Source organism: Plasmodium sp. gorilla clade G2 (assembly GCF_900097015.1).
Source record: "Plasmodium sp. gorilla clade G2 genome assembly, chromosome: 2".
In the NCBI taxonomy this organism is placed as follows: domain Eukaryota; phylum Apicomplexa; class Aconoidasida; order Haemosporida; family Plasmodiidae; genus Plasmodium; species Plasmodium adleri (nom. inval.).
In genome coordinates this window covers 405,001-417,490 of record NC_041694.1, presented here as the reverse complement: position 1 = coordinate 417,490, position 12,490 = coordinate 405,001, and the positions used below count along the sequence as shown (strand labels likewise).

The 12,490-nt window shown below is 19.7% G+C and overlaps 3 protein-coding genes across 3 annotated transcripts; 1 reads left to right on the top strand and 2 right to left on the bottom strand.

The window, feature by feature from the left end:
* Positions 1–90: 90 nt before the first annotated feature.
* Positions 91–1,882, bottom strand: PADL01_0211100 (peptide chain release factor subunit 1, putative; the record flags this gene model as incomplete). The annotated part of the gene is made up of 3 exons (XM_028682081.1): positions 91–1,145; positions 1,451–1,605; positions 1,809–1,882. 3 exons carry the CDS (start codon positions 1,880–1,882, stop codon positions 91–93), a joined length of 1,284 nt encoding a protein of 427 aa, XP_028536352.1.
* A 1,663-nt stretch (positions 1,883–3,545) lies between these two features.
* PADL01_0211000 (mitochondrial ribosomal protein L12 precursor, putative) lies at positions 3,546–4,425 on the top strand (the record flags this gene model as incomplete). The annotated part of the gene is made up of 2 exons (XM_028682070.1): positions 3,546–4,239; positions 4,352–4,425. The coding sequence occupies 2 exons, from the start codon at positions 3,546–3,548 to the stop codon at positions 4,423–4,425; spliced, it is 768 nt and encodes a 255-aa protein (XP_028536351.1).
* Positions 4,426–5,395: 970 nt separating this feature from the next.
* PADL01_0210900 (conserved Plasmodium protein, unknown function) lies at positions 5,396–11,218 on the bottom strand (the record flags this gene model as incomplete). Its single annotated transcript, XM_028682059.1, has 1 exon — positions 5,396–11,218. The coding sequence occupies one exon, from the start codon at positions 11,216–11,218 to the stop codon at positions 5,396–5,398; it is 5,823 nt and encodes a 1,940-aa protein (XP_028536350.1).
* Positions 11,219–12,490: the final 1,272 nt, after the last annotated feature.

Genomic DNA, 12,490 nt, shown 5'->3' with positions numbered 1-12,490 from the left:
CATATTGTATATTTCGTACAAATATAAATACATAAATATATATAATATATATATATTTATATATATATGTATATTTTTTTTTTTTTTTTTTTAAAACAATTCTACGTCACTTTCGACATCCTCATCGTAAAGATTTAAATCAATTTTATATCTTAGCATTCCACCAAAACCTCCAAAACCTTTTTGAAATTGTGCACCTTCTTGTGATTTGTTTGTTACAAAATCTAAGGAAGCTCCATATTTTTTATAATTCCCAATAACCCAATCAGTTAAAGAAATTTTTTCTACTACTTCTAATTCTACATTATTTTCTTTATATAATGATTCTTGTTTTTCATCACATGGTGATATATGCAAAGTTTTGGTTTGATTCGTTACAGGATTTTTTGTAGTTAATCGAATAATATCTAAACCTTCATATAAAATTAACAATTCTACTGCTCCAATTTCTAATGCCTTTAAAGTATCATCAATACCATATACAACTTTACCCGTATCTTGAGCTATTTCTTCAAAAAATTTACCAATTAATTTTTTCTCTTGAATAAATTTTACATTCTGTAAAGCTTCAGAACTTAATTCAATAGCTTGGTTAAACCCATTATCTCCACCATAAGATATATCAACAATCTTTATAACTTTTGCAAATAATCTTTGATCAAACATATCACTATTTAATAAATCATTTTTAAAATCAGCACTTCCTGCTAATACAATTCCTGTCACATTCACTTTATCATTTGTTATAAATACAGATGTTGCAACTTCAGCTACTTTTCTTACATAGTTATGTCTTTTTTCTAATCTTAAACGAGCAAAACGTAAAGCACTTTGACCTCCTCTTCCATGCTTTTTTGGTAAATCAACAGTAAATCTTCTAATCACTTCTCTTGTGTTCCCTTGTATTGTTCCAAATAATGCACCATTACCATCTACTATTATAAATCCAAACTTGTCATCACTTTCCAATAATTCTTTTAAAGCCTCTACGTGAAACTTATTGTCACATAAATATAAACTCGTATTTATTGGCCTGAATGGTTCAAAATCAATGGACATCTTCTTTTCCTTTCCATCTTCAGTGATCACTGTTCCACAATAAACAACTAGACCTTTTGGTGGTGTCTTGTTATATAGCTTTAGCTCTAAAAAAATAAATAAATAAATAAATATATATATATATATATATATATATATATATATATATATTATATGATGTTATGATTTGGCTATATAACATGACTTGTTCAGGCATAAAAAAGAAAAAAAAAAAAAAAAAAAAAAAAAAAAGGGACAAATTTTATGACATGTTCAGAAAAAAAATATACATATTTTGCACACATTTCTTTTAAATAAAATAACATCTACATATATATATATATATATATATATATATATATATATATAAATATTTGGATGTATTCAATTTATATATTTCATTTTTATTTACTTTGCTGGGTTGATGTAATAGCAGACAAAACACTAAGTCTGTTAACTCTGCTTTTTATATTTGAAGCAGTTCCCAGTTCATCAGCAAGCATTTTGTTAATTCTTGAAACTTCATCTTTGTTTTTAATTATTAAGCTAATCATACTGGTTCCATTTCTATAAAGCGTGAAATATACACAACAAAAAAAAAAAAATAAATAAATAAAATGTTATATATATATATATATATATATATATAATGTGTAGTTTAAATATGTTCTTGTGCTAAGAAATATTGAAATAAACACATATTATATCATCACATATATTATATATATATATATAAGTTCTCTTTTATTTTATGTTTATATTTATAGTACCCTTTGGCATTCTCAAGCTTCTTTATTAATCTTTTTATTTTCCATTGTTCTACATTAGCATCGTGGTCTTCCATATTATTCAAACGATAAGAAAAAGAAATAAAAAAATAATTCAAATAAATAAATATATTATAAATATATATATGTATATATATATATATATATTTTTTTTTATGGGCTTAGAGGCAAAATTTTATAAATGGAAAAGAAAAGTCCTATAATATTTTATATAATACTTATGGATTATAAAAAATTATTAGGCAAAAAAAAAAAACAAAAAAAAAAAAAAAAAAAAGATAATCACTTATTACTTTTTTTTTATAAATCTTCTCTTTTTTTTTTTTTTCAGAAATAAATTACATTTTGAACTACGATAAAAATATTAATATGGTAAAATAAAATAAATAAATAATAAGTATATATATATATATAATATAATATATATATATATATATTATTATTATATTATTTGAATATGAATATTTATATATTTATATAGATATATTTATATATAATATTATAACTTTACATTTTGAAAATACAAAAATAACTAAATATATAAATTCTTTTATATATTATATTTTTATTATTAAAATATAATAAAAATTCTCATATATATAAATATATATATATATTAGGATTTTTTTTTTTTTTTTTTTTTTTTTGTTCTTTTCTTACAAAAACAAAGAATAAATATTATTATATATATATTTATGTAAATAATAAACTTAGATTTATTTTATGTTTTTAAATATTATTTTATATTATTACTATTATTAAATTTTTCTATTTATATTATTATTTTAAATATTTCGTTTAAAAGAAAAAATGCAGAAGGAAAGAAAGAAAGAAAAAATATTTTAGATTTCTTAGAAAGAAAAAAAAAAAAAAAAAAAAAAAATGTACATATATATATAAATATATTATATATATATATATATATATTTTTTTTATATATATAATTTTACACCGGTCATATTAATAATATTATAATATATTATTTATATATATATCATAAATATTATTACTAAATAAATAATATATACTATACAATATTATATTTTATTATATTTTATATATATATATATTTTTTTTTTCTTTTTATAATTAAACCTAGCTAAAATAAGCTATACAATACCTATTTATAAAAAAGGCATAAAAAAAAAATATATATTATATATAATATATATATATATTATATAGATCTTGAATTTATAACAGATAAGTATATAAAATATTATATTAATATATAATGTATATATATAATATATATATATATTTTAATATATATATTAAAAAAAAAATACACATTTAAAAAAAAAAAATTTCCTATTTTTTTTATATATTTTTTATATTTTCTTAATTTTCTTAATTATCTTAATATTATTATTTATTTTTTTTTTTTGGTGTTGCATTTTTTTAGGAATGAAAAAAATTTTAATTAATAAATTTTTAGAATAAAACTTTTTAAATGTAGATAATGAAATATAATATCATTTTATTCTCAGTAATGATATATATATAAAATAACATATTATATATATATATATATATATAATATATTTTTTTTTTCTGTATAAAAAGATGGAATAATTTATTATACATACATATATATATATATTTATTAATTTATTTATTTATAATATGTATACATTTGATGATACATGTTTTATATATATTCCTTTTTGTTGTTTTAAAAAAGAAATACAAATATAATACAATATAGTATAATACAATATGAAAAGAAATAAAATACTTTTAAGAAGATATTTCAGCAGTAATAATATTTTTAATAAAAATATAAAAAATGGACATACTCATTTTCTTTATAATAAAATAAGAAATAATTTAGTCTTAAAAAAATATGTTAGTAGTAGTATTTTTGATGTATTTGATAAAATAAAAGATTCTAATAATAAAGAACATGATGAATCAACAGATGAGAATGTGAATAAAAAAAGAAAACCATCTAAAAAAGTATTAAAACTTGTAGATGAAATTTTAAATTTAACTTTAATAGAAGCAGCTGATTTATGTGATTTATGTCAAGAAAAATTAGAAGGAAATCAAAAATTTAATAATTCCTTTTTTATAAATAGAAATCCTTTTCCTCATCCATCTAATTTTTTTGGTGCTAATCAAAATATGTTCCCACCATCTACTGCACAAAATGCGATGAATTTAAATCCTAATGTTGTAAATGATCATACTACATGTACTACTGATTCTATACTTGATAGTAAAGAAGAAAAATCAGAAAAAAAAAAAAATGAAGACAAAAAAAATACGAAAAGTACATTCAATGTAAAACTAGAAAAATTTGACGTAAAAAATAAAATTAATACGATTAAAGAAATTAGAAAAATTACTAACGTAGGATTAAAGGAAGCAAAGGATATGGTAGAAAGTGCTCCCTTCTACATACAAAAGAGTACGTCCAAATATTTATATTTTACATATATATATATATATATATATATATATATATATAATATACAATTTTTTATTTTTTTATTTTTTTATTTTTTTATTTTTTTTTTTAGATGTACCTTCCGAAAAAGCCGAAGAAATGAAAAAAAGTTTTGAACAACTAGGTGCAACAATAATTTTGGAATAAAAAAAGAAAAAACGGTTTCTTTAAAAAAGTTAAAGAATATATGTACAAACATATATATATATATATATATATATATATATTTATTTGTATATATTTGTTTTATAAAAAATTATATTATGGAGGTTTTTTTTTTTCTTTTTAAAGTTAATTTTTAATATATATATATATATATATATATATATATATATAAAGAAAAAGGCTTTAAAAAATGTTATTTTGAAAAAAAAAATTAAAATATACAATTTTTTTTTTAAAATAAAAACTATACATGTAAATATGGATTATGATACTAAAAATTAAAATGTATTTTATTTTTTTTTCTTTTCTTTTATTTTATTTTATTTTTTTTTTTATTTTATTTTATTTTATTTTATTTTTTTTGTCCTTTTATTATTTTAAAATATTATATATATATATATATATATATATATATATATAATATAAAGTTTATATAAAAATCATTTAAAAATTGAAATATATCATATATTCGGTACACATATATATAAGGAGGTTAAAAAAGTGTGTACACGCAAAAGTGATACTTAAGATATAAAATTTATTATTTTTTTGTTTGTAAAACATTTTCTAAATAAATTATAGCATAAAGGTAATTTAAAATATTAAACTTGTTAAAAATAAAGACACTATATATATATATATATATATATATATTTTTATATTTGTGTCATGTCCAAAAAGAAACCCTTTTGATATGAACAATTATAATTATTATCTTTGTAAATGTTTCACTATATTTTTATATTTAATTTATATTATATAGTTACATACTACTATTTTCTTCATTATTATATTATTATGAAGAAGTATTTATATATATTTCTTAAAATATATATTATATCACTTCATGTACATCAACATTTTATTTCTACTCATTTTGCTTTTCTTTTACCACACACACACATATATATATATATATTTATATATATATATATATTAAATTATTTCCTTGCTAGTGCAGGTAATTTTCTTCTTTTTCCTGACTGTTCATGCAACTTTGCTCAATTTCTTTTTTGGTTTCACATAAAACATCATTGGATAATAATACATTTTTATTTTCAAATTGGTTTAATTTATTTTCTGAAGAATTGGAAAGTTTAAAATTTTGTATATTATCAATATGAATAATATTACTATCTACACTACTAAAAGAACTACGTGTTTTTAAAAAAACTGTTTCAAAATTGTCTTCATCCTTTACATTTTTATGAATAAGAGGGATGTTATTTGGTGACATATCATTATTTTGATAATTTTGATAATTTTCATTATTTTGATTATTTTCATTATTTTGATAATTTTCATTATTTTGATTATTTTCATTTTCTTCGTTTTGTTCATAGTTCTCATTTAAAGCAATATCCCCATTTTCACTTAAACAATTAATCTCCTTGGACAGGCGACGATCAGCGTTTCCTTGAGCAAAATGATCATCAGTAATTTCATATTTATTTCTATATCCTTTTATAAGAGGGAAATGTTTTTCTAAATAATTTCTGACACATATATCATCAATATTTGTAAAATTGATGGTATATATATTTTCTAACATTTGTTTATGTTTATTCATTACTTTTAAGATATATAAAAAATTATTAATTAACATATTTATTTCTGAATGGCTATTCATTGTATTTTTTACATTTAAATTACTTAATTTATTTCTTAATAAAGTAAACATATTTCGAATACTATTTGGATTAATGATTTCATATTTTGCTCTTTTATTACAACATAATGTAGTTACATCATTTGTTGTTACATCTCCATTGGGGGTATTTGCTTTATTATCATCTCTTATGTCTATATTATTTGTATATTCTTTTAATTTATTATCTTCAAGTTTATTATAATTATCTAATTGTTGTATCCATGTTTTACGTTTTCTTCCTTTTCTCTTTGGTTCTTTTAACTGAGATAAAATATGTTCATTCGTAATATTTTTGTGGATCATTTTACTTCCTTTTTTCCTTCCCCTTTTTTTTGCTGGTTCCATTATTTGTGCAGATATTTCTTCTTCTTTTTTTATATTGTTAATCATCATCTCATTATTATTTTCATTTTTCAGTTCTAACATATTCATTGTATTGCTTATTACTGATTTGTTGGTTATTTCTTCTTCATCCATATTTTCCAAATTATTATTTTCATCTGATTCGTCATTTAATTTGTTTATGTTTTCTTCTATTTCTTTATTATTTATTGCTTCCCCTACTCCCTGGACCTGGTATTGATATGGGTATTGACATTGGTGTTGAAATTGATATTGATATTGATGGTGGTTTTGATTTTGATATTGATATTGATCGTGGGTTTGAAGTTGTTCTATCTTATTTTCTTGAATTTGAAGTTGTTCTATCTTATTTTCTTGAATTTGAAGTTGTTCTATCTTATTTTCTTGAATTTGAAGTTGTTCTATCTTATTTTCTTGAATTTGAAGTTGTTCTATCTTATTTTCTTGAATTTGAAGTTGTTCTATCTTATTATCTTGAATTTGAAGTTGTTCTATATTATTATCTTGATTTTGAAGTTGTTCTATCTTATGATCTTGATTTTGATCTTGATTTTGACCTTGATTTTGATCTTGATTTTGAAGTTGTTCTATCTTATTATCTTGAATTTGAAGTTGTTCTATCTTATGATCTTGATTTTGATCTTGATTTTGATCTTGATTTTGACCTTGAATTTGACCTTGATTTTGATCTTGATTTTGATCTTGATTTTGACCTTGAATTTGACCTTGATTTTGACCTTGAATTTGACCTTGATTTTGATTATGAAGTTGATCTAGCATATTATCTTGAATTTGAAGTTGTTCTATCTTATTTTCTTGATTCTGAAGTTGTTCTATCTTATTTTCTTGATTCTGAAGTTGAAGTTGTTCTATCTTATTATCTTGACTTTGAAGTTGTTCTATCTTATTATCTTGATTTTGAAGTTGTTCTATCTTATTATCTTGATTTTGAAGTTGTTCTAGCTTATTTTCTTTATTTTGAAGTTGTTCTATCTTATTGTCTTGATTTTGATCTTGAATTTGACCATGATTTTTATTTTGATCTTGAAGCTGGTCTTGCTTATGATCTGTATTTTGAAGTTGATCCCCATTTTGATCTTTTTCATTATTAATATTATTATTATTATATACTACATTTTTTATTTGTTCCTCTTTTTTTATCTCCAACATGCTCTTATTTTCACTTTTCCCTTTCTCTTCTACCTGATTGTTCATAATTACTGTACCTTTATTATTTTCGATATTATTTCCCCCATTTTTAATTTCTGATGTTTTTTTTTTCTTTAAAAAGGAAGATCCAATATTCATTAAGAAGCTAGTATATGATCTATTGACATTATCATTCATATTTTTATCTATGCTGGGTTTGTTATTTCTTAAAATCATTTCTACAATGTTTTTATTTAGAGTAATATTATTACTATCACTTATATTATTTCCTGATATATCATTTGCTTCATTATGAGGTTGCATCATCTCTTTTATATTTTCACTACTCTTTGAATGGTTATATGAAATTCGCTTGGAAAATTCACCATTCAAATTATTACCTGCATTGTTAATGTTATTATTCATATGGTTTGTATTATTATCCATATAATTCAAGTTGCTAACCATATGGTTCAAATTATGAACCATATTATTATCTATATGGTTTACATTATTCATATGATTCATATGATTCACATTATTCATATTGACCATATTATTCACATTATTCATATTATTCATATTATTCATATTATTCACATTATTCATATTATTCATATTGATCGTATTATTCATATTATTCATATTGATCGTATTATCCATATTAGGATTTCCCTTCAAACCTAAAGAAACAGTATCAAAACGGTTTATACTTTTTAAATTAATAGTTTTAGCTCTCCTACGAGGTGCTCTTTTTTTCCCCACTTCATTCATACCCTTTTGAATTTCTTGCATATTTAATTTATATCCATTTATCATATGACCATTCTTCATTAAATCATAATTACTATGCTTGCCGATAAGATTCATATTACCCTTTATAACATTTTTATCATACATATTATTATATGCAGATCCTAACATTTCATTATAATTCGTAAGTGTATTTTTTTCAAGAAAAATATCATTAGGGTTATAAGATAGATCGTCTAAATTCTGGTTATTTATTACACTTCCACGATGTATACCCTGAACAATATTATTATTAATAATACTGTGATTATTATTATTATTGTTATGATCATTATTATTATTGTTATTGTTATTATTGTTATTATTGTTATTATTGTTATTATTGTTATTATTGTTATTATTGTTATTATTATTGTTATTAATATTATTATTATTATTATCATGCCTTGGACCTTCATTTAATAAGATATTTTTATTATTACAAGCTTGTTGTGCCATCCAATTTTGATTTTCATAGTTTACATAAGCTTTTGAATTATGCATGTTTGTATTATTCATATACATATTAACTGGTATTGTAAGATTTCTATTAGATTTTATATACGAACTACTTTTACTTTTATTCAATGTATTTAAACAACCACTCTTATCATTTATATTATTATTATTGGAAATGTTTTTATTATTTAATGTACCCTCAAAATTATAATTCTCATTCATGCTACCTTCAATATTCATTATATTATTATCATTAACATAATTATTCATAAGTTTATTGTTATTCATATCTTTCATTAAACCCATGATATTCATTTGGGGGTTTACATTAAACATATTATTCACATTGTTCATATTATTCACATTGTTCATATTATTCATATTATTGATATTATTGATATTGTTCATATTATTAATATTATTGATATTATTAATATTATTCATATTATTCATATTATTCATATTGATCACACTACTCTTGTTATTCGTATTATTCATTTTATTAATATTATTTATATTAATGGTACTATTTTTCTTGGCCCTTCCTCTTTTCGTAATTTTCTTATTATTATTATTTAAAATACTTGTATTATTCATACCATTCACATTGTTCATATTATTCATACCATTCACATTGTTCATATTATTCATATTATTCATATTATTCATATTATTCATATTATTCATATTTTTCAGATCATTATCCAAACGATCATGTTTAATCACCTTATCAATGTTTCCCATCGGAACATTACTATGTGCAGCCATTTGATTATTTTCAGATATCGCTCGCGCATTAACACTTCCAGCATTGTTATTAATTTTTACGTTATTACTTTTTTTTCTATTCGTACTTCCCTTGCCTTTCATTACACTCGTATTCTCATTATAATTTTTCAGATTATTCATATAAGGAATATGTGATATACTATTAATGCGCTGTACATTGTTATAATTTTTCATCTCATCATTCATACCATTAAAATGGTTCTCGTTCTGCATATTTACGTTTTTATTTAATACATGCATTTCATTCAATGGATCATGCAAAGAATTAATGTCACCTACATTATTGACTACACTTAATCTATTCATATTATTTGAATTATCCAAATGAGCTGTATTATTAAAATTCGACACATGATTAACGTTGTGAGATATCCCATTATTAACCTGAGTTATATTATTAAAACGTGATGAACTATTAAATTGAGGAATACTGTTATATTGATATGCATTATTAAAATTAGCTAGATTTTTCATATTATTCATATCCATGTTATTCACGTTTATATTATTCATGTTTATATTATTCATGTTTATATTATTCATGTTTATATTATTCATGTTCATAGTATTCATGTCCATATTATTCATGTTCATATTATTCATGTTCATATTATTCATGTTTATATTATTCATGTCCATATTATTCATATTATTCATATTATTCATGCTCATACTATTCATGTCCATATTATTCATATTATTCATGCTCATACTATTCATGTTCATACTATTCATATTATTCATATTATTCATGTCCATATTATTCATGCTCATACTATTCATGTCCATATTATTCACATAATTAAAATTATGCAATTCACTTATAGTACTTACACTATTTACATTATTGGATAAGTTTGCATTGTTTTCCAGGTTCCCATTTTTTCCATTAGTCATATTTGGAATGAAAGGATGCATGTTTTGCATGTTGTATAAATGATTGAATTTATTTATAGATTCTACGTTTTTGTTTGCATTATTATTATTATTAATATTTTTATCTACACTTTGGTTGTTAAAATTGTTGATGATATTATTATTTACATATAAACCTTGTTCGTTATCATTTCTTGTAATATTAAGGAAGTTATTATCAGGGTTATTATAAAAAGTATTATTTACAGGATTCATATTATTATTAAAATTATTTTCCTTCATTGTATTATTCATTTTATTATTTACAGTTGAATGATAAAAATAGTTTTGATCATCTGTCATCATATTAATATTATTATTTAATGGTATCATATTATTATTTAAGTTCTTTTTATCCATATTATTATATGTTGCCATATGAACATTCTGATGATTTTTCGCTATATTTATTTTATCACTGTTCATATAATGTAATTCTTTATTTATATAAGCATCTTGTAAATTATTTGTATTATTATTTATATTAGACATGTGTCCAGAATTAATAGAATTATACATTTCATAATTCATATCATTCCTTCTATTTACTAAAAAATTATTTTGAGCCTCATTTGACATGTTTAGGTATGCATTCAAATTTGAATTATTATTCAAAGAATATTCATCAAAACGTTCATTATTTTTATGTGTATTCATTTTGTAAAGTATAATATACACATATATGGATAATGCGTTCTGGGATTCTTAAAAAGGAAATAAAATAAAATAAAATATAATAAAATAAAATACAGGAAATAAAAGAAAGAAAGAAAAATAAGATTAAAAAAAAAAAAAAAAGCCAAAAAAAATAAAAAAAAAAGAAGGGAAAAAAAAAAAAAAAAAAAAAAAAAAGGAAAAAAAAAAAAAAAAAAAAAAAAAAGAAAGGAAAGAAGGGGAAAAAAAAAAAAAAAAGAATAAAAAAAGAAAAGAAAAAAAAAAAAAAAAAGGCAAATAAAAGAATTTTTATATTTCATACATTCTTACATTTTTATATATTAATCATTCTTTAAAGTTTAAAATTGGAAATATAAAAATTAAAAAAAAAAAAAAAAAAAAAAAAAAGGTATAAAAAAAAAAAATGTACATAATATTGTATATTATATATTATATTATATATATAATATAATATTCTTTTACATATTAAAAGAAAAAAAAAAAAATAGATCTTAATATATATAATTATCAAAAAAAGGAAATAATATAATATATATATATTCTATTATATATGTATTTATTATATGTTTTATTAAATGTGAACAGTAATATTAATATTTAAAACTAATTTTAAAATAAGAGATATTATAAAAAAAAGAACTACTGGAAATATATATATATATATAATATATATGATATATATAATATATATATTTTATATATATATAATTTTTTTTTTTTTTTTTAAATATTCATTTATAAAAATATGAAGGTAGTATTTCCTAATTATAAATATTCATTATATAAAATATATATATATATATATATATATATATGTGAACTAAATTTTTTTTTTTTTTTTTTTTGAACATTCTGAATACAATATAATATATGTATAATATTATATATGTAACATTTTATATGCCAGTAATTTATTCAATGCATATATTTTTTTATGTACATTTATTTTTCTTCAAATCAAGGATGGTTATAAAAAGATCACTTTTTTTCTTACTTTGACACGAAATACTATATATATATATATATATGTAATATATGTATATATATATATATATATATATATATTTTATTAGATGCCAAAAAAAAAAATAAATAAATAAATAAAATATTTAATAACAAAAAAATTAAACATTCCAAAAATCTTCGTTATATACATACAATAAGTAATGGATATATATTTATAAATGAAATTATTTTTTTACACAAAAAGGAAAGATATATTTATTATATTATATTATATTTATTTATTATTGC